This window comes from Scomber scombrus, chromosome 24 (genome assembly GCF_963691925.1).
Source record: "Scomber scombrus chromosome 24, fScoSco1.1, whole genome shotgun sequence".
Taxonomy (NCBI): domain Eukaryota; kingdom Metazoa; phylum Chordata; class Actinopteri; order Scombriformes; family Scombridae; genus Scomber; species Scomber scombrus.
This window is the reverse complement of record NC_084993.1, coordinates 11,601,407-11,624,897: the sequence shown is the minus strand read 5'-3', so window position 1 is coordinate 11,624,897 and position 23,491 is coordinate 11,601,407. Positions and strand designations below refer to the sequence as shown.

At 38.2% G+C, this 23,491-nt stretch overlaps 1 protein-coding gene across 1 annotated transcript in view; it reads right to left on the bottom strand.

The window, feature by feature from the left end:
* The window catches only part of LOC134006596 (gamma-aminobutyric acid receptor subunit gamma-3-like), a 95,084-nt gene that overhangs the window by 15,674 nt on the left and 55,919 nt on the right, over positions 1 to 23,491 (bottom strand). Inside the window, exons 6-7 of the mRNA XM_062445521.1 lie at positions 18,004 to 18,086; positions 12,005 to 12,142 (exon numbers count right to left, since the gene is read on the bottom strand). Coding sequence (XP_062301505.1) covers positions 12,005 to 12,142; positions 18,004 to 18,086 — 221 coding nt within the window. The remainder of the gene's footprint in view (positions 1 to 12,004; positions 12,143 to 18,003; positions 18,087 to 23,491) is intronic.

Genomic DNA, 23,491 nt, shown 5'->3' with positions numbered 1-23,491 from the left:
TAGTGAATTCTCTTGATGATAGGACTCAGTCTACGTATTGGAGAAGGAATATCTCATAGGATTTAGATGCAGATTATGAATATCCTTGTAAGGATCAATATAACTCTAGTGTAAATTGTCTGGTCTTCTATTTTTGGTGACTTGAAAAAAGCATTAACAATATATAAAACTTACCATCTAGGAAAACTGGATATTAAAACAAGCATATTTCAATGTATTCTGAAAATAATTAAATGGACAAGAATGTTCTCTTCAATTAAACTGCCCCAGACAAATTCCTTATGCATATAATTAAATGGACGAATAGAAAACCCAACTTCACTCTCTTTCTTATTGATATTCAGCTGTATTGCAACTCTTTAGTTAAGCAGCAAAAATCCAAACAAAACCCTTTTTTTAATTCTTAAATTAAAGTTTTCACTATTTTTCTCCATTCTTGTATGTATTCCTTGATGAATTCTTGTCTATTTGTGAAAACACAAAACAAGCTTTATTCCACTCATTTTTCACAAGTAGAATAAAGCTTTCACAAATCTGTAACTATTTTAATGAGTCTCTGGAGTCTCCCTGGTAATATAGTCCAGATTTCTACAGATCTAAATATAGTGGTTTTTGATCTGGCTCTAATATGTAACACATGTCCTGATAGAAGAACCAGATTCAAGTTCATGCAAGAGTGTCTGGCTTTTCAGTGCTGACCAATATCTTGTCCAATCACTCAAAATCAGAGCCATAGCAATATCCATATAGCTGCAACAACATCCATTAGCCACAGTAATGGCTACATCCACAGCACCAGAAATGGTTGGTGGTTGCAGCCAGTGGTGATGGGTGCAATTGGAGCTGTGCTTTCCACCTAATTTGATGTAATGCACGTTGTTATCACACCTAAATGGTTTGTTAATGGTGACTGTGTGGAGGTAATCTAATCTGAATTGAAAGTAATGTTCTTACAAGGGGCATTTTTATTTTGTAGTTTGTACCAGTTTCTCTGCCTGTTGTAGATGCTTTTTTTCATTTTTCCTGGCACTGAACAGCCTACAATGAAGTGCTAAATGGCAGCATATTTAAAGGTAGTTAATATGTATAACTGTGTACATATGTTCTCATGCCATGTTGGTTATGGGCTAATTTTTACTGTTGTTATTTCTTAGATAAGATGATCTGAATGGCAGGAAGGTCTCAACTTTGACAGCTGTTATATTGAATTTTGAACTATGCCTATATCTGACTTACAAGTAGGTATAATGCACCTGCAGTGGTAAAAAAAAAAAAAAAAACAAGCTCAAAAGTTTGTCCTGTGGCTTAGAACTCACTTCTAAAGTAAATATAGCAGATTTTTTGAATTTTTTCTTTTCTTATTTTTAGAATCATGTTTGTGTCAGAGAATTGGTAATTCAAAAGAAAGCCTCAGGAAAAAATTGTTCTCTGCCAGATGCACTTTCCTCCATGCATGTTGCCACTTTGAGACATTGACAAGCTATAATAATTCATATTCTTGCTTGTTGCTGCTACTATCCACCAGTAGTCGTGATAGACCTGCACAAAAAGGAGTATTGAACTTTCCCGGTATGTCACTGTCTAATGTGTGTTTGGTGTTTGGAGAAAAAAAAGGCTTGTTAAGATTCAGTGGTGAAGTCAACATTGAAGATTCAAGGATTCTGTTCAGCTTCAAATGATTTCTTGTGATTGCATGCTTTCAAATTCCTCCAAATGGGCAATTACCTTTATTTAATGCTATGGTGCAATTACCAAATGATTAAAACCTTTCCAACAGCTTATCTGTAAATCCCAGCTTTGATCAGTGGGATAGATTGGGAGGGATACAACTTTAAAACACAGTTTGACAAAGTTTCTCCGCTTAAGTCAGCAGAAGCAGAATTTACCATGGCTTTGCTGGCTTTTGCATTGCTAAGTTCCAAAAAAAGCATGTGATATATGTGCTGCTGTCTTCCCTATTTTTCTCTATCTCAAAGGTTCTTTTCTGTGGGCAAGATATGCAAGGATGTGCAAGAATATATATGATCAAGACGCATATAACAAGATATCCGTAAAAAAGTATGAGGATATCTGGTAATGGTCACATACAGTATAATCATTAAAAGATCATAGACTATTTTAGATTGTCCACTTGACTGTTTTACACCTTTCCTTCAAAGATGGGTTTTCAGTAATTTTGTGCTTCCAGCTGTGAGGTCTACCATTTGAAGTTCAACCTAAGAACAGAGTCTCCAAGAGATTTGCTGTTGATCTTCTTTCCTGGAACCACCTCTCAGATGTCCATGAAGCCAGCACCAGAGGGATCAACCGAACTTCACTACCTGAGTAGCCAAGTCGTTGAGCAGGTAAACCTCTACCTCCTTAATAACATGGAACCATCAACATTGATGAGAAAGATGGTACATCACAGAAACAATGATATAACCTCAACTACCAGGACCCCCAACACAGCAATGGAGCACACACTGACACAGACAAAGATAGGACATTGTCATCTACAAAACTACATGGAATTGTTTTCTACATTTCTTTATCCAATGTACAGGTAGATGTATCGTAGACGTCCACATTGACATTTTAGAAAAAGATTTATATTTTTCTTGAAACCTAGCCACAACCCATTAATTTCCTCTGTAAGGCTTTCGAAGAACCTTATATTTAGAGTAAAATGACTTTTATTCAGATTTTTTTTTTGCTCATCAGCTCAACTACATTTAAATATCTAGAAGCCAGTGCCTGATACATGGCGACTTTTGGATCTTGAATAATGAAATGAAATGAACCGTGGGTAACAGCTGATGAATGTTATTTGGTTGACAGTTGATAAAGTATGTAATTTAGGCTGCTTTGTCCCTAGAAGTATACTTTTCTCTGTGTGAGCTCACAGACATTTTTTTGTTCTTACATGATGACTCATAAATATTTCACGCTAAATGCAGCTGTCTTTACCATTTTAAGAACTTTGTCTACTACTGTTTTGTCCTGTTTTTGACATAGGGGTAATCAAATACTTGTATACTTGACAGCAGTATATAACCATAATTAACCACTAACTTCTTTATGACATGCCTGGATTTTTCGAGACAACTTGAAAGAAATAACTGTAGTATCTTCATGTTGATTGTGACTGTACTGATTTCATTATTGTAAACTGTCAAAGTAAGGTCAAAATCCCCGAAAAACACCCGTTTTATCCTATTGAGCTTACTGCTTTATGGAACTGGTGGTGTGTTCATGCTCATGGAAAAAATTGACTTTGACATCATATAAATTATGACATGTGACTGTCCAGAATTGTTTACACAGGATTGTGTTGCTGTTAAACATATTACATTTATGTTTTCTTTGTTTGCCTACTGAACAGATGCATCAAGAGTCGTCCTGTAAGATGAAGTGCAACTAGTGTTCCTACAGCAGACATGAAAGTTTGACGACATCTCTGAGGTCAGAATTTTTAGTTGTGTATTTATCTTAAAGGACTGGTGTGTTGGATTTAGTGACATCTAGTGGTCAGGTTGCAGATTACAGCTAAATAAATACGCGGCTCATCCCCCTTCCCTTCCAGTTGTGTAGGAGAACTTGCACTGGCCGTGAAACTTGCGAAAAATCCAAAAGGCCCTCCCTGGAGTCAGTGTTTAGTTTGTCCGTTAAGGGCTACTGTAGAAACATGGTGCAACATGGTGGGCCCCATATGTAGGGCTCATTCTAAAGTAACAAAAACACAAAACTTCTACATTTCATGGGATTATACACTCATTTAAACATATTTATGAAAATGATATTCTATTTATGCCAAGTTTATTCCTCTTGATGCCACTAAATTGTACACACTGCACCTTTAAGCTTATGATTGAGTTATATATGTATATTTGCTTCATGCTCAGTAGTGAGTGTCACTATTGGGAGCAAATACTATTTTCACTGTGAGTTCCATGGCCTCATTTTTCTGAATAAATTTGATTGGCACATTGACATAAAGCTTAAAATCTGGCTGTTATTCAAACAAGTCCTTACTGTAAATCTGTTTTAAGTTTACTCCTTCTGTGCAGTTTTTGCAGCCATTCAGAAGTGCTCATCCGAGACTCACTTTGTTGCCTTTAATTATAAGTAGATTGTGCTGCCTTTCTAGATAATGTACAATGGATAAGTTAATAATTTACAGGTGCTAAATATAAATTAATCAAATTGTCTTGTCAGTAATTTAGTTGAAGAGTTGTCCCTGGCGGATATTTCTTGTATTTGAGCTATGCAGAAAATTTAAAATAATACTGCCTGTTTTTTTGAAGACAGAAGATGAACTACAGCCTCTTAGGGGACGACTCAAGCTCAAAAGACGCAAGGATAACATCAGAGGGGGTACGTTTAAAGAAAAACCTACACCACACATCTTGGCAGCCAAGGTAGATTTGGCCTGGTAGTCCATTGGACAAGAATTACGAGCAAGCAAGTGAAGTCCTGGACATTACAGATCGAAGTGTATATTTGGCATACTGTGAAGAACTGCCGCTGTCTGCCATTTGTCTTACAGTGTTGTCAAATAAATGGCAATAATACAAGCCACGACTGTATGTGGAACGCTGTTAGTAGTTTTACTATGGCCATAAGGTATTGTCAGTATTTGGACAGACACTTAAGGGGCAGGGCTGTTTTTATTTGTTGCCTGACTGTGCCATTATAAATCCAATGGAGGAAGGGTGGAATTGGGGGAGAGAGTAGAAATGAAAGGGCAGGTTCACAAAATTTGAAGTCTGTCTTAAAACAATAGTCAGTTGCCCATTGTTGTGCTCTCTGTAATGCCTCTTGCTCATACTTACAATTAGAAAATTGTTTCCTAATGCGCTTTCAAAGCATGTTTTGGCAAATAAGTTTAGTGAGGCTTCAAATGTCCAAATGAGTCAAATCAACTGGAAATCCTCCACAACACAAAAATCTGTCTCAAGTGTTTCCTTGTGAGCTGCAGCTGCAAAGGCTGTAACTTTCCATCTGCTGAGGCTAAAATGCTGTGGCTGGTCACACTGGCTTTGATGGGCAGTCTCATTTTAAATGTTAGGTATGCATATAACCACTGGAACAGGTTTTCTTGCTGTCATCATTTCTCTATACTGACAATTTCTTCTTAGTGTGCTTTCAATGTAAGTGATGGGGAGATAAAATCTAGTCTTTCTATGCAAAAATGTATACCCACGCTTATCTGAAGTTGAGTCTTTGGCAGTCTGAGTCAGTAAAACCAAGTGATTATCTTTTCACTTAAGTTTTTCTGTTCACAGTTCCCTCTGTGTTATCCTGCCACCACAGGTCAGCATCTTTAAAACATCCTTTCATACGATCCTCACCCAAGCAAAGAGCAGATACTCAGTGGCATGTCTGAGTCCTATATCTACATTACATCTGCTCAGGCTAAACTGCAGTGGCTGGCCCAGCTGGCTTAATCTGAATGTCTTGTCCTACTTGCCCAGTTATCCAACCTCCATCAATAACTGTTTCCACTTATCTTGACAGCAACTAATTACCAACCCCACTGGTATTAAAGTCTTCTTGAATTATATCTCTTTTCCCATCTTAACAAAAAAAACAAAATCTTTACTAACTACAACCAGCCAGTACTCTGCTCAGTCCACCAAGCAAACCAACTAAACCTCTTCAGCTGCCTCATTTTTTGCAAGAAGCACAACCTACACTTCTGTCTATAGCATCACAAGTTCACGCTTCAAGTTCTTCATTTTGGTCTCTCAGCTTTCTTCTCACCAACAACTTTTCACTGCTGTGGGTGCATCTCAAGTCTCATCCACATTTCCTTCACTTGAGTCTTAGTCCCTCCCATAAGGGTTGCATGAAGAGAAACAAGGAAACCATGCAGGGAGAGAGGAAATGAGGAAATACTGTGTGTTTTTATAGACATTCTCTGAAGCGGCGTCTGTTTCTGATGATGGCGGCAGCTGATCACAGCTGGATCAGCTGTCAGTGGCTTTAACAGCTGTAAAGACTTTTAATGGAATTTGTGTCTGCACACATGTGCACTGTGCTAATACTAATAAAGGCTCACAGTTATCACTGACAGAACAGATGTTTTCTCTCTGCAGCCAAACACCTGCACATGAATAAAAACCTGTATTCTGTATTTAAACTGTGTATCCTGTCCTGCTTAGAGGCACAGAAACCATTTCTACTGGCAGAATGTTTTTGCATTATTTATTCATATTTTGCATCTGTATTATTGATATTCTGATTGAAAATTCATTATTTGATAACTCAGAATATGATTAAGGTGTCTTTTGAACACTGGAAATTATTTATCAGGCAAAATGTTTCAGAGGATCAAGGATCTTATGTAACTCATATCAAACCAGACGATGAGGAAGTTTCAGCCTGACATGTGACTGAATGGAAATGATGACAAATGACAGACTCTCTCTGACTTTAATTTTACCCATAATAACAGTTAATGGGGGGAAATAATAGATCATGAAAAGAAAAAACTTTAGATAAATAAATGTGAATCTGCAGGGATGTTGTGATGTATTAGATCAGTCTGATCAGCTGCAGTGTCCAATCAATAACTGATATCCAAAAAGGGGGGCATATCAGCTGATTAAAGACGTCTATGAAGGCTGCACTCGTCTATCTTCACTCATGGCTCCTCAGATATCCCTCCTCACTCCTCAGAGCAGGAGTAAGAAACTTGAGACAGCCTTCAAAAGTCTTCAGTTTCAAGCGAGTATCAAGGAGTGAGGAAATATAAAATAAGAGACTTGAGATATACCCAGTGTTTGTCATGCTTTACACAGCCTGCTTTAGGCTCTGTCCTTTTATACCTAGCTCAATAAACAGGGACAAAGCTGATTAGCCAATAAAATCCTACAGCTTCCACTAGGCGGGCCTCAGGTTTCCAACCACACCCCTCTGCATCTGCAGCCCTCCTCCTCCTCCTCCTCTTTTCCAAGCTTTTTCCCTCTCATACACTATTTCTGTTGCATCATGTTACTGTCAACTCCACTTAATGTGCTGTGTATTTTGGTCTTAGGTTAGTAGCAGTAAAAAAATCTCCTCTCGTCTTTTTTGGCTTTCCTAAATCATGTTTATTTAAAATTGCTCACAGCAGATTCAGGCAATTGTTCTTTATCATTCACGTCACACACGTCAAAAAATCGAACTTATATACAAAATGTTTTGATCATCATCTAACTTCATTTGTTGCTGCTGGTGTCATATTTCCAGCTGAGCGAGACCCCGGCAGCTTGTCACAAACCACATAATGGACAGTCCAACACATGATGTCATCATGATGCAATATAAACCAGGCAGTGTGAAAGAGACAGTGACAAGAATGACATTAAAGGGTTTGGAATTGATCTTACAAATATTAAATAGACCCTCCAATCTACTGCAACCACTATCTATCATTGTATCTATGTATCTGTCTATGTATCTGTGTATCTACATATCTATTCATTTCAGTCCCTAGAAAACAGATCTTAAGAATGGACTCATTTAGAAGAAATATGTGACTGCTACAACAAGGGGCGTAATAAAAATGGAGATATGATTATGGTGCATTTAATCACTTTTTATTCATACAGTAAAGAGAAGCATCCCTGATTTTCAATTCAGTAAATCCCATGACTGCCTATATAAAAAGGGGAATTTTATAACTATGGCCCATTAAGGAAGGATGAATGTAATCAGATGCTGTAATAAAAAAGCTTTAGTTGACAGTATATCACAAAGACTACAGCTAATAATCTAGTTAATTTTCTCTACAGCAACGTAGAAACCAAAGAAAAGCTTAATCACAACAGTGGACTTTTCATAAAAATCTGTGTATTTTGCTATTTCACCCAAATAAAAGTGTCGACTTGCAAATTATGTACCTATTTATGTCCGAGATGGACTGCGTGTTCTCCCAAAGCTTGTTAGAAATGGAAGATAATGCAGGTTAGATTAAAAAAAGTAACAGTTGCACATTTTATATGCCATCAGGGGTAAATAAAACATCTATTCATTGTTTCCTGCCCTATTCTCCATTTCCTCCCTCTCAGCAACTCCAGGCAAGACAGTGTTTTAATATGACAGTTTAATGCATTCAGGATAAACACAAGTTATTCTTTTGCAGGATAATGCTGTTTAACTCCCATGAATGACTGTATGGAGGCTACAAAAATATACATCCCTAGATTATCTATAGCTATCTATAACACACACACACATTCACAGAGATGTGGTGATTGCTGTGCTCTAACTCTGCATAGTAGCAAACAACCCCTCTGTTTACAGTCTTCTAGGACAGTAACAACCCCTCTGTTTACAGGCTGCAGCAGAATACTTATTAGTCCGATTTGCCCGCTCCACACTTGTCTACATACTGTCAGACCATGCAGTCAGGTCGACTTTCTGCTTGGAAGCTCCGAGGAAAATTCTTGGGAAGAGTCTTTCATTAATGAGGTCAAGTGAGCTGGAATGTTATTGTGCCGGCTTTCTCCCTCACCAAACTGACACACCATTTATGTGATATAAAGAAAACAACATATTTTCTCAAATATTTCTCCTCTTGTACAATGTTTTATACAAATACTTGCAGGGGTCGGGGACTCGAGTCACATGACTTGACTCACGAATTTGAGGATTTGAGTCTTGCGTGACCAACATTGACAAAAGACTCAGCTTCAACTTGTTATTTATGACTTCAGATTTGACATAGACTTGAGACAGATGACGTCTATCTATAAACATTTGCATTTTTCTGGATATTTAGAAGCTACATTTTTTAAAACACGACTGGGTGATTTCTAGTGAAATGTGCACGAACTTGGCAACCCACTAGGATGCAGCAAACCAGCAGAGGTTTAAGCACAGGACATCTATCATGGAGGGGGCTAGTCCAAATATAATCAAATTTGGATTCAAGGATTATGTTGTTGATGATGGTATTAAGAAGAGAACAGCTGCAAAGTCTGCAGCTCAAAATCAGAACATCCAACTTCACCTGTCACTATAAAACCCACTAAGAAAGGTACATGAGTGTGTCTTTTTACTTAACTTATTGGCTGGTTTGTCTCCTACTTCTGTTTTCATTTTAGAGCACTTTGGAGATGTAGGGCCATAATATCATTTAAGAGCCCTTTAGAGATGTAGGGCTATAATATAATTCCAGAGCCCTTTAGAGATGTAGGGCTATAATATCATTTCAGAGCCCTTTGGAGTTGTTGTTCATTTAGGAAGCTTGTTATTGATTGCCACAAAATGTCAAATATCATTAAGATTTATTAGGTGTAAGCAGGCTGCAACAGGTTTCATTAATGTTGAAAATAAAACAGCTTTTCAAGACCACTGTCTATGAACTGATTTAAATGTGGAAACTGGGGTAGACCACCACAATCTCATACAACTTCAATTGCGGCTTGCTTGACGTATAGCAGGGACTCAAATTGCTTGAGATTCAAAGGTTAAGACTTGAGACTTGCACATGTGTGACTTACTTCCACATCTGCTTAATTGTAAGAACTAAGTCATTGTAGTTAATAGTTTAGGAATGCTTTAAATACCCTCATTTGACTCAATAAACCATGATGTGAAGGCAGCTCAGTCAGAAACTCGTTTGTTTCGCATAAAGTGAGTATAAGCAATGTTAGTGATGCATTAGGTAAAGTTTGGATGAGGTTCGTTAAGGAGCTGGTTGTGGTTGGGACAACATTTATAATTTTTTAAACATTTGTTCATACATAACATTTGACATAGACCAATACTTTTTCAATACTTTTTTTCTACTCACATACATAGTTCCAGATATTGACCATTGGATCATTGGAAGTTGCCCAGTCCAACAAAAGGTTGATCGATTGTCTACTGGGCAGCTCCGATGATGCAGGTTGGGGGTTGCTCAAGGGCACCTCATTATCACTCTTACTACAACTCCATGCACATCACTATTACTACAACTTGTGGACCAATCTAAAGCTTGACACAGTTGCCAAGTTCAATATGGACAATCGCTGCTCAAGGGAGTCTTCTGCGTGCCTATTCATGTCTTTTCCTTAAGCACTAATACTTTCATTATAGTTTGATGATTTCCAGCTGTGATTTGAATGTGATTCGTGGTCAGCTGTGGGTTAGGAGTCACACTCAAGAGGATGTATGAGAGATAAAGCAGAAGGGGAACATCAAATGGAATATAAGTATTGTGATCCGTGATGCAATCGCCGAACAGGGCATGAGATTGTCAGCGATTTCATTGCAGATTCTTCAAGAAAAAGACATTTGAAGAATTTCTACAGTGGACATGTAAAGAAAGAAAAGGAAGAACATCAGCATTTCTGCAATATACCCACAGAAAAGGGCATAATGGAAGCTTTTGGGGAATTTGCGATGGGATCATAGAACAAAGCGCCGAAGTGTCTGGGATTCCGCATTGGGGCCTTTTGAAGAGGACGCTGCTGAATTGATAACGATGGTGGATTTGCGGCGGGGGTCCCCAGTGGCTCTGTGGCCGGGGATCTGTCCACTCTGTTCTCATTAAAACAGCCCCATACCTCATGTGTTTATGAGGGATGAAGGATGAAGCGGGGGAGAGAGGGAGACAGAGGGAGAGAGGGAAATAAGGGAGAGGAAGAGAAACGCAGCACTTTCGAAGTTTGTCATGATGTAAATTAATGATAGGTATTTTTAGCCGGGGATCTAATCATCATGCGTGTAGAGATGGAGCTCCAGCAAGTGAAACAGGAAAAAGAAACGAGGTAATAAATGAGAAAACGGCTAATTTTCTTGAGCAGCATGAGGTAGATGTGTAGGTTTGCTGTCGCTTTTGAGCATCTCAGCAGAAAATTAGTTTGACTGTGTTTTTGACGATACAGCGGGAGTCCAGGAAAACATATAATTTATAAGCCCATCAATGTGTCTCGAGATGAGAGTGCTCATCAGTCACATCTTTTCTTTTGTGATCAGAAACACAAAAACGAAATGGCGGTTTCTCATTAGATAAACAGGATGCTTGATCAGTTTCTCCTAATGGGTGATAAAAACAGGCAAAAAAAGAAATGGTTTCCTGCAAAAAGTTGTTAAGAATACTTGATGTAGCCGTGGCATGTGTGGGCATTGGGACAAAAACACATTTAGCACAACAAAATAGAGCTGTTCAACCAATTTACAATGAGCTCCTTGATAATTTGATGCCACTCCCAGTTATCTCTCTCCTAATTATGCCAAGTGCTCCTGTTCTTCGAATATTCATGAACAGAGGTTCAGCTCTTAGAAAGCTGAATCAGGTCACATTATGCAGATGTCTCCAAAGACAAAAGACCGTATGGCACCAAGTAGATGGAACATATGCAACTCATAAACAAGGTTAAGAGAGGTTAACAATCACTGTCACGTCTCTATCTTCCCTCATTCATAATTCTTTGCTGATGACGCCATTCAAATCTGTTATTATCTGCAAGGGTCACGTGTCAGCATTAAAAATGTATTAAGAACTTCCTCAGTCCATGCCAATCGTGGGTATAATTACTGGCACCTGTTGGAGCAGCAATATTTCTACAGCTGCCACTGCAGCCAAACAACAACCCTAAATTGAATCATCAAAGAACACAAAGCCTAATAACCACACTGAAAGCATGGGAAGAGAAAAGGAAAAGGAGTGAATAATTAAACTTCCTTTTTAATCTTTAATCTTGGTGATTAATGTCAGTGGAAAAACCTATTTGCCCCTTACACCCGAGGGGAATACTTATGAGCTTTCAGCTTGTAGTTATATGATTACATTTATGGGCATGGTGCTAATGTTAACCTGCGCAAAGCTCGGGGCACCAAGGTAGTCAAGCGGCTCGAGAGGCTGGGTGTTATTTTGAAACAAGGTGAAGCATTCTTGAGCAAGATTGAGCTAGTCTGGAGCCAAAACTGACCTTTTGACCTCCTCAGAAGGCTCAATAAAGTTCTGTAGAATTATAAGGCTTTAAATACTGTTCAGCATGTTTTTTCGTGACTTTTTCCCGACCTTTGTTGGCGTCTCTCTTACCCGCTGTCGTCGCGAGCACATCTGTGGTGTTTCTAAGCCCCATGAAATCAAACTGGTAAAGCCTCCAGTATTTCTGGTCCGACGTCTCCACTGAGTTCCGCCTCCACTTGTACACGATTTCATCTCGCGGGTAGCCGTCTAGGAAGCACACAGACGCTCGGTTAGGTGTGTGGAAGAATGAGGTGGAAGACAAAAGACAAGAGAGAAAAAGTTGAAAGCAGAGAATACAGGAGAGATTAATGCAGCAATGCACTTTTTACTGTATGCATGATTAATACAAATTTATACAGTAACTTTTCATGGGCAGTTCAGTGGACTGCGACCAACGAAGCAATTACTGTTAACTTGTTTGCTTGGAATGTACTCTTGTGCACTCAAGGTGAACAAATACCACTCTGCTATGATATTTAATGTTTTATTTAGTGCTAAAATCTTAATTTCATTGGAATCACCACGCAGGTTTCTACACATAGAAGTCAAAACTATGCTGCTGCATATTTTACTGGTAAAAACTGAGCAGTCTGCTTTATTGCAAGATACTGTCATCTTGGAAGAAAAGGTAGCTAGGGCTACTTCAGATAAAAGTGAAATGAAATTGCTTGACTTTTTCCATAAATGGGTTTTTTTTGTAGTGTAAGATTATAGGCTATGTATCTTTCATATACTTCTGTGACAACAAGCCTATTGTTACACTTCAGTGACGTGTGAAAGTGCTTTCCCGTAGAGGAGCCAAGTGGTTCTCGGAAATGCTTTGAAGTGTCTGCTACATGTTAAGCATTAAAACGGAAGGATTCCACATAGGCTGCAGATCCGTGCTGGGTGGAGCAGTTAATAAACTCGAGCACCAGCGCACGAGAAGTTGGTTCTTTTTAACGATGTATGCATGTAAAAAAATAAGGATGAGCTCATTTGACAAGTTGAAGCAATTTTACACGAATGATTGACAGCAATAATGAACAAGTGGTAGGCCTTGTTGTACCACTGTTGAAACCACACTAATTATGTAAATGATCTCATTTAGAGGATAGTCATCTATAACCAAGAAGAGCAATCACCATGATGTAAGAGGGGTGTTTTTTTTAAATCACTAATATTGATGGCAAACATTATTACCACCATATTTCTCTTGGTGTGTTTGGACAATTATCTTAACTGCAAACAGTATTACTATTGAGTTACCAGTGTATCTTCATAGCTACAAAATGTTTGTCATATTTCATGCCCTGAAAAGCCTACTGAAGCCACATGTTCTCACACAGTGTTATAAATCACAATCTGCTCTGGCCTTGGCTCTTATATTCTCTGTTTCTGTCCCTCAAGTGAAGAAGACAAGGAATGTCCACTTCTAACATATTTATGTAAACGCCTACAGTTATATGTGAGGGTTTCTGCTCATGAAAACAATATCATGTGAGTATAGCACTTTGGGGAAATAAAATAAAGTTCCCATACCAGTAAGACACAATATAGTTCATTTTTTTCCTGCCAAGTCATCCAGTCTTGCAATACAATGTCCACTGGTTGTAACAACAATATTTAACTTCTGAATAGCTACTTTTGCTATTGCTGAAGCTATTGTGGTTATGTTTAGGCACTGTCAGCACTTGGTAAAGGTTAGTGAAAGTTAATGGTCTTGGTATAAGACAGATGCAAAGTCTACAGTGACATTTAAGCTACACCAAGATCTCTCATTAACCTTACCCACAGGCCTTTTTTTTTCCTAACCCTTTGTTGCCACTGTCATCAAAATTCGTCCATTGACTACGTTTGCGGACGCTGTAATGTGAACATTTAGTAGGGTTGGCAAGATGCCCAATGTAAAGGGCATAGACACTGCAAAAAAAACAACTTAAATTTCTCCTTTTTGGCTTTTTTGACTGAATAAATATAGCCAAAAAACACATACAATGAAATATACTAGGTTCATTTCAAAAGTATATTTTAATTATTTTTTTTTATGCAACTACTAAAGCTCAGAGTTTAAATAGTTTTCTGTGATTTTCCAAGTTCTCTAAAGCTCATTTTATTGTCTTATGTAGAAAACTCATATCTACCTACAGTATGTGTGCATATGAGTGTAAGTGGAGTTCTTTCTAAAATGTCAGTCCCCCCCTTGTCTGAAGTACAGTGTGCTTAGTAAAGATAACTTATCATAAACTGAGGGAAAAGAAAACAGCACACTCTAAGCACAATTTCTTCTTTTCTTTTCATTCCCTTATTACAGAGCAGCCAATCTTTTCAACAGCCATACAGTTTATTTCCAGCGTCAGCTGCTTTGGGAGTATGTTTAAATTGTACGAATCATAAGGATCATATCCCTTGTTCTTTACACTGACATTCAAAAGTTTATCACAAATCCATTTTTTTGATGAGGTTTTTGAAATGAAATCAGGAAAGTTTTGTGAACAACACCAAATCTGATTGACAGCTTCTGATGATTGACCACCCCTGCTGAGGGCTTTCAAATAATGCAACATGGGCTGTGGCAGTTTTTATAGAGGTCTCTGGCTCGTTTGAGCATGACTGAGAACTGCTGATTACATCTATAAATGTATGACTTGTCCTGTTTCAACAGCTGGTTAATGCTGCATTTTTGATGTAACTGGGAAATGTGTATTTAAATAGTAAAGAATAGCATCTAGTCTGGTAGAATATAATCAATACATCTGATTTGTCATCACTCATGTATCATGTACAGTAAAGTCTTATATTTCTCTACTTATGCTGCTTGCATTTTAAGATTCTATTAAATGTACAGCACAGTTCTTTAGCGATATTAAGTTTTTAAAGTAACTTATCCACAGTGAACAAAGACATACTAACACATGGAGCTTGTAAAATGACAGTTTTGAGGAAATGTGTTATGACTTTCATTTATTTCAGTGGCGGTCAGCTGATTGGTAAAAAAAATATGTTAAAGTAGTAAAAAGTAATGAAAATGTCATATTGTGCCATTTCTGCCACATTGAAAATGACCTCCCTATGAATATATGTAACCAATATACAGTAGCACCACAGAGGGTGTTCTTCACACCGGGATTGTGGCCATGCCTGTAATGTGGATAACTGCATGTGGCATGTGGCATACAAACTTCTTGTAATCATAGCTAAAAATGCCTTTCTAGACTTTTAATGGCTTTGGTAGTTGTCGAAAAAATGAAATTTTTTCTCAAATGTATTATGCACTAAAAAGAAAGCCTAAAAGCTCCCAAAAACCAAGGCATGAGTTCAAAACATGTTGGCAAGGTTGCATAATCGACACGTGCTATTAAAAAAGTGAAATAATAAGAAACATTAGTGAAGGCCATCAACGCATTCATCAGGTTTATAATGTTCAATCTCAATAAACGAAATTGATTGCAGCCATAATAGGGAGACTTCTAACATGCTTCAAGATGAAGAGAGAACATTTGAAAAGCCTAGTACATTACAGTATCATAATACATTAAAAGGCCTTGAGTGGTAAGGTTTCTTCTGAGTGGGAATTAAAGAGGTTGGTAGCAGTGAAAGTTAAAGTAATGGATTGGGTGTTTGGACATTGGATTAAAGCGAGCGCCAAATTCGGCGTCATTATCAGGTGTCATCCTGATGTACAACGAGGGAGAGACACTATAAGTCACCTCTGGTCTGCTTCACCTCCCTCCTCCTCTGCAGCAGATCTTCGTCTTACAAACCATCTGCCATGCAATGTGTAATTTGTAGGCCGGCAACATGTTTATGCAAAAAAACAGACGGAGCCGACCTGAGTGAGACACTTGCTGCTCGGTTTATGTGCTTTCTCTGGTGTCTAAAAAGCATCTTGTGTTCCGTTTTGTAACATTAAGATTGATGGAAACGCTTTCTTTATCGGAGTCATATGAGGAGTCTGGAGAGCAGCTTTTCATTTTCCAAAAGAGTTGACATATGTGCAGCCATGTCTCCAAAAATTACCCCTAATAAGACTCCACGGATATAAACTTCTGGACATTTTAAACCAGGAAAAGACCAGATGTTATAAAAGTTATTTGTTATTCTTATGAAGAAACCTGGAGAGGTAATTAAACCGCTTAAACTCAAGCACAAGCACATGGGCCAATTTGTAATCTCCACATGTAATTTCCATTGTTCCTTAATTATCAAGTAATCTCGCACTAATCAGAAAATCCTGAGTAAAGTACAGTTATACAAGTTTTAAGTCTTTATTTAGCAAAAAAACTGACATTGTTCTGCTATTTAAGCTTGCATTTGTAGTGGAATGAATGAAATCTAAAAAATACAAAAAATATCTCTATATATATTTGAGCAGTTATGATTAGCTCTCAACAGGTTGGGACAATAGCAGCATTCAGCACAACATTCAGCTCGAGTGAATATAATCATTTAGACTTCAAGGCTTTAATTCAGTGCTTTTGAAGGCACTTGCTGCTCATCCATTGCGGCCACAGACAAGAAAATGTCCATCCACATGGTCATGTACTGAGCCTGGAAAAAGGGTCATTATTGCAGAATCCTTTCACTGAGAGCAGACACATAATGGAAGCCCATTTGCGGTCAATAGCTCTTTCGCTACCTCCAGTACTGTTAACATCTGGTCTCATCACACTGCGAACAAATTGTATATGCTCAAAAATACTCAATTGATTATCTGAATTCAATGCTGAGAGGAGGTTTATAATGGCCAGTGACAAATACTGCCATCTGTAGTTGCATCAGGTAATGGTTATTACCACAATTCAATCATATCTACCAGTGAAGGATGTCTGATCCAACAGAATAGCCCGTCATACAAAATCAAATTGGATTAGTCATGCCTTTTAGGTGGTGGGTAACTTAATAAGAGACGGGTTAATAGAGCAATAAATGTAGGGGGGCAAATCTTCAGGTAGCCATAATGCCTTGTACATTGTCCATGTCCATTCTTTAATGGTACAAATAAAATGTATTACTGTTATTTTATATGTATTATAATGATGATGATAGTGTCAAATTCTAGTGTCACTTTTGCACTTTTGATTTTTTGTGTGAAATTCGTGTCATAATGAAAAATTCATTTTTTACTTTTTTAAAAAGACAAGCAACTTAATAAAACAGAAAATGCATTTATTAACTAGAAATGCATATATCTATGTATTGTATTTCACTTTTTTCCATGTTTAATATATTTAAATGTAGGCATTTTAAATCTTCCATACATTTTATCCTTCCTATTTATAGCTAAATATACTGTTTTCCGGTTCTCCCACTTCTGACTTATTATTACTAATTCAAGTTCATCCTCTTCATCTTCCTCAATGATCCTCATGATCCCTCATCTGCTAATTCTGATGAGCCTTTGGGAGAGAAAATCTCTCTGCCTTCTACTACAGAGAAGATAATGACAGAAATTCCCAGAAAAGACTCAAGCATTGATAACCTACTGATTAAGTATTTGTAATTGATTTATAATTTAGCATAATAAAAAAAATCAGTAGAACTTATAATTAAGGGGAAAAATTCATGAGTAAAGCAATACTTGAGCTTAAGTCTGTATTTATTCCCTGGCTGTAAAATAATGCTGAGGATCCTTGTTATTTTGGATTGAGACATTAAATTCAAATTTCACCTCACTATAAATGTTATTCTGATTTAATATGCACAATTTGGGGAAGTCACATGACTATGGTACTTGTACTGAAGTGGGTTGGCAGCTGAAGTTGTGTTATGGCTGATCAGGTGGCACAGGGAAATGTTGATATTCATTTTGGCATAAAAATCATTTCATTACTATCTGTTGCTTAACATCTCCCTGCTGTAATTTTCCGAAACTTTAAATGTCACCTTAAAACTTGTAATTGTTTTTTTTTTTTTTTTATCTGTATCTGTCAATACTTATTTAGTCTCTGCTGTTTCTTTTTTGTGTCTACCTCAATATTACAAGGTGCTGTACAGCAGGTATTATGAGTATAGATGTCACTATGCATTAATATGTGTAAATGTATTTGTGTGTGCATGTGTATGTTCATGCTATTGCCAATATTCACAGCTGGAGAAGACGAGAGGACAGGAGTGTTCGTCCATTGGGAAATTATGAAGTTGCAGCTGGCATTCTGCGTTGATGGTCATCCTGAAGAGGAAGGCAGAGAGACAGAAAGAGAGAGAGAGAGAGTGAGACACTATCAAACAAAGACATTCAAGGTATTAAATATGCTTCATATCCCTCATTTTCCGGTCAATGAAGCACATGGTGTGAATGCACGGTACTCATCGTAGCTTATATCATATAATGCACTTTTGCACCAGAGTATATGAAACGCTGGCTTCAAAACAGATGGTGGAGGATCACACTCGATTGCTTTGTTGATGTGTGAAATCTTTCAAAATGACAGAACTGTTTTATCATCAGCCTTTGACATGTTTTTCCCCAAGATGGCATTAATTTATAGGTCAGAGTCCAAAGGCAATGTAACCTTTTAAAAACAGGAGCATTTAGCTCTGATCACTGGACAAGTCAATACAACAGATGTTCTGGGAAGGCAACAGTGATCACAAATCGTCCATATCAAGACACAGTTTCATGTTTTACAAGCAGCATATGAAACTGAATATGAATTTATAGTCTTAATTAATCCTTAAATTCATTTTCCATGTGTAAGATAATGTCTGTAAAAGTGAGACAATGGTAAAATGTGTCTCTTTCTTTGAGTTATTTGGTACTTTTGTGTCTTTGTTCCTGGTAAAAATGTCTCATTTAAGTGCTCCAACATTTTCCACAGACTCAAGAGCACAAAAAGAACAGCCTCAATCAAAGCAAGAATAGGACTGCCTCACTTGTCTTGTTTGTAGGTGAACAAAGTGCAAAGTGCTGTACGCGCTCGTTTTTTTATCCTTGTCATTAGGAGGCAGGAAATCCAAATTTGGGCAAGAGAGTGCGCCGCTGATGCGGGGAGCGACAAACAGCAAAAAAAAAAGATGTGAGTGAGCGTGTCAGTCAACGCCCCCAAACATACGCCTCTTAAAGACTTAATATCCTTTTAATGAAACAATAATTTTCGAATCCATCAGCGAGACACGCATTAGCAGAAGTGAAATTAGCTATTAAAAGCTCCCAACGATTTTGGGAGGAAGTTTGTGATTGTGGAGAAGAAATTCTAGAGAGGATACTGTGCTCCCTTTGAGACTACACAATGAGTAATGAAAGAAGAGTATATATAAAAGTATTGTTGTCACGGTTACTAAAGCCTGCTACTGCCAGTGAAGATTCTCACTGTCTACAATATGGGAGCATTGTAACTACTGTACAGTCTGGTTAGGGTAAGGGATAGATTGTGTTTGTGGCACACAAGTTATGCTTAATGAGGACATATTTCTGCACATTTCTACATTTTTAAAGCACAGGTCTATATTTCTCTGCTCTGGGGCTCCATTGGTATATCTCTGCATGATTTAACCCATCAGTTAAACCCATACCTGCAAACATTTACGTCTCAAAATATGAGATGTTATCGGTGGCAGTTTGGAGGTATGAAGTGAAAGATACCTCTTTATTCAAGTTGACAACAATGTATATTTTACGTATCTTAAAATTTGGCATATTCTTGTAAATTTAGCTGCCCGTTGAGATAAAACCAGCCCCTCCTCTGTACCAGCAGTACCTGCAGGCAGTGAATCATATCAGCAGCAGAGGGAGGAGGACAGAGGATAGGATAGAAGGAAAGACTGTCTGTGCAGAGAGCAGCTGTGCGCCACACCACTTGAATCCAATTGTGGTGACAGATGGGTTGAAATTATATGTTGTGCATGGGTTTTGTGTAGCGTCAGACAGACATACAAAACTTGGGGATCCATGTCTATGATGATTATTCATAATGAAGGTTGAGGGCCATGGATATTAGTTTTCTAGGAGAAACAACAACCTGGGAAAAATGGGATTGTTGGGCAGCTTTGTCTGAAATACGAGGCTCTTAGCTCCTCTCTCTTTAAGACCCCTCTACTGATGAGCCCACTCTTACTTCTGAGGCTACGCCAACAAATAGTAGTCGCCAGATTGTGCTTCTTTTTCCTGTTCTTGATTCCAAATATAAATGTCAGTTCATGTTCTAATCATGTTCTAATTCGAGCTGAAATACGCGACTGTAAAACGTGCACAACCTTAGCAACAACCTTAGCAACAAAGGCTATAGGAACGGATGGCTGTTTTTAGGCGTGTGTGAACAATCTGACGCCACTGATGGGGGAGGTAGATGTAACTTTGCAACAGTATATTGTAACAATACTTTATAACAATATATACATGACTGAAAATGACAAAAAGCATGTTATGTCCACTTTCAGGTATGGTTAGCGTATTGCATTAAAGGTGCAGTGTGTAGAATGTAGTGGCATCTAGTGGAACAGATTTGGCAGAAATGGAATATAATATTCAAGTATATTTTAGTTAAAATAAAATCGCCTGAAAATAAGAACCATTGTGTTTTTTTTTCTTAGCTTAGAATGAACCCTTTATATCTACATAGGGAGTGGGTCCTCTCCTATGGAAGACACCATTTTGCACCATCATGTTTCTACAGTAGCCCAGAATGGACAAACCAAACAGTGGCTCTAGAGAGGGCTTTTTGTGTTTTTCACAGGTTTCCCACCCAACAAAGGTTCTCCTACATGCTTGGAAGAGGAGGGAGAGGGGTAGATGCCACTAAATCTTACACACTGGACCTTTAAGTTTGGGGGTCTACTGGAAGAGAGTCTAATGGGGCACCTAACTCCACCCTCTTACTTGCTGCCTCTATACTCAGAGCCAACTACATTCTGCTTTGACACTGATATCATTAAGTGCAGAATCATCCAATATGGACACAATTCCTTGGGATACTGTGCCTGTACCTGTTAAATGCTATACTTGTAGGAACATGTGAAAGCACAAATGTATCTGCAATTTGCAAATGACAGTCATTTATGAAATTTCACTTTTGTAACCTAAGCCCCTGTTTGTTTGATGACATAAAAAAGTAACCTAAATTATCTGTTTATACTCTCTTTCAAAACCTCCTCTGTAGAAAACTGACGAAGCAGCTGAAAACACCACATTGACATGTCATCCAGCATACATCGAGTTCCATTAGCATTCATTTGGAGTCTTGTTTCTATCCACCTGACAGATATAAGTCAGTTCACTCGCCTTTTAGTTCTAAAGCTTGCTAATTGCTCCGCTATGATTCACCAGATCAGTCTGCCATGTGTTGCCGGGCAAAGAGTTCACTGAACAGCTTCCTGCTGCGGCTGCGAACGAGGTTGATGAGAGTGCTAGTTTGCAGGCCAGAAAACCGAAACAATGACCGGAATTGACACTAAAACGTTCAGTAACTGAGGGAACCCACAGAGTTCTGACACTATAAGTGACCCCTTTCACATTGCACATAATCATTTGATCCACTGTTATGATTAAAGCATTGATTAGTGCAGCTTTAAACTTGGCAGTGTAATTAGAGGAGATAACTTGGATTTTGAATTTAGAGTTAGATTTTAGGTCAGATTCAATTAAATTATGGCCTTTTTTGTTTTTCCTAAGTGCAGAAATAGAGCCACACCCTTTCTTTTCTCTCTGTGAAGCAGTATTTTCACACAATTTACTCAGCAAACTGATATTTGTCATTTGATAAAAACTGGAGGCTGAATTCCCGGACAGGAACCTTGCAGTCACCTTTATTGATTTGCCTCTTCATGACAGGATTTGAGCTATCCTGATGTGTGTACCTGTCCTCGAGGAGGTTGAAAACAAACCCTCATGATGCAATTTGCTATTTGGCAAAAGTCTTGATTGAAATCCTTGATACACAGGTGGAATTGGATCCTCAAGACAGAAAGGCACACGTCAGAGCTGGAGGATTCATAAACCCAGATGCCACTCGACTCTGAAAGAACCTGTCCACTCCAATCCTGAGTGGTGTTTTTCTTTTTTTTGTTTTAGAGACACAGATACACTGAAGGTTATTTTTCTCTCCCTGTATCATCTCTCTACCACTGAGAAGCTGTCAGAGGAAACAGAACAAAATGAACTGAAAGACATGACATGTTGACACGTTCAAAGATAAGCTTCTATATTTCCGTGCCGAAGGTGAAGCACAGATATTATAATTTGAATACTGAAAAAAAGCAACTGATTGCACCGAGACTAGGGAGACGATGCTTGTTTGTGTCTTCCAAAATGCGTATTTTTATAAAACATGATTCATATTGTGGTGAAGTCGCATGCATTGTTGGCCTAACCATCCATTCCTCCCCCACAGGTTTTGCAGTCGTTATAAAAATGTCACGCTACTTTGCCTGCAAATGATGACAACTGTGAGAATTTTCACAGCGACAAGAGGTTCCTGTCAGGGAATGTAAACATGGGTTGTTGTAGGCATTTGAACCATGACTGTGTTATAAAGCTAGGATAGGGCAATGCCGCTCAGCTTGCAGCAAGGTTTTGACAATGGTCACTCGTCCTATGGCAGCAAAAAATACCTCTGAGAGGACCCTCTTGGTCACCTGGACCTGCAAACAAGGTCAATTATGGTTCTATCTGCTATGCATTGAACTCTGTAAAACCCCCTCAAAGACCCTGAGGGTGCCCAGATCCCACTTTGAGAACCAATCTAAATCACCCCTGAGGCCAGTCAGCTAATTTTTGTTTGTTTATTATTCCAGAGGGAAGTCCAACATTTCACTTGTGGTTCCAACAACTTCATCCTAGAGGTGTATGCCAGGGTGTTGGAGGAGAAGGCCATGTAAGGTTAGTATGCTTTGTTTATTCATTTAATGCTTTCTTGAACACTTAAGGAACAGGAACTGTGACTCTGAATGATAGTTTGTTTCACAGAGGGCAGAATGTTGTGCATAGGTAATGTGTATGTGCATATGACCCAAGCATATTGGAGCAATGAGTTAAACTTGATTTTGTTTGCAGGTGAAAGTGCTCAGAGAGAAGATATGAACGTGATGTTGAGTGTTACCTCATGAATCACAGTGATAAATGTTCAACGTGCAGTGCAATAAAAAGACACAATTTTAGCACGGTGTCTCAATACATTATAATTATGCTTCCCACTACTCACTCAAGTAGTGGATTTTCCCCTTCCCTTTTGTCTCTTATTTTTAGGTTCCATAGTTGGCCAAGTAACTGAACCTGATCAGTTGAGGTTATGACAAGTTCCCATATTTGTTGTAATTATGTTTTTGGGAACTTTATCTCCTCATTTCTCTTCATGAAGAAAAAGCATTCACCCACAATCACATCAAATCCATCAAAAAGTAAACAACTCACCCATAAAAACTTTAACTAAACTAATGGGAAACCGTCACTAGAGAAAAGTAATGAAAGAAGCTATCTTGGACCCGAAAACTCGAAGCGTACAGTCTCATCTTTTCCAGCATTCCCAAAACTGCACCCGATAAAGATTAAAGACTTGAAACATGAAATGAAGAGTCGCCTTAAACTCCCACCAGACACAGCAAACAGCATAACCTTTCATTGAGTGCACTGCATATACCATC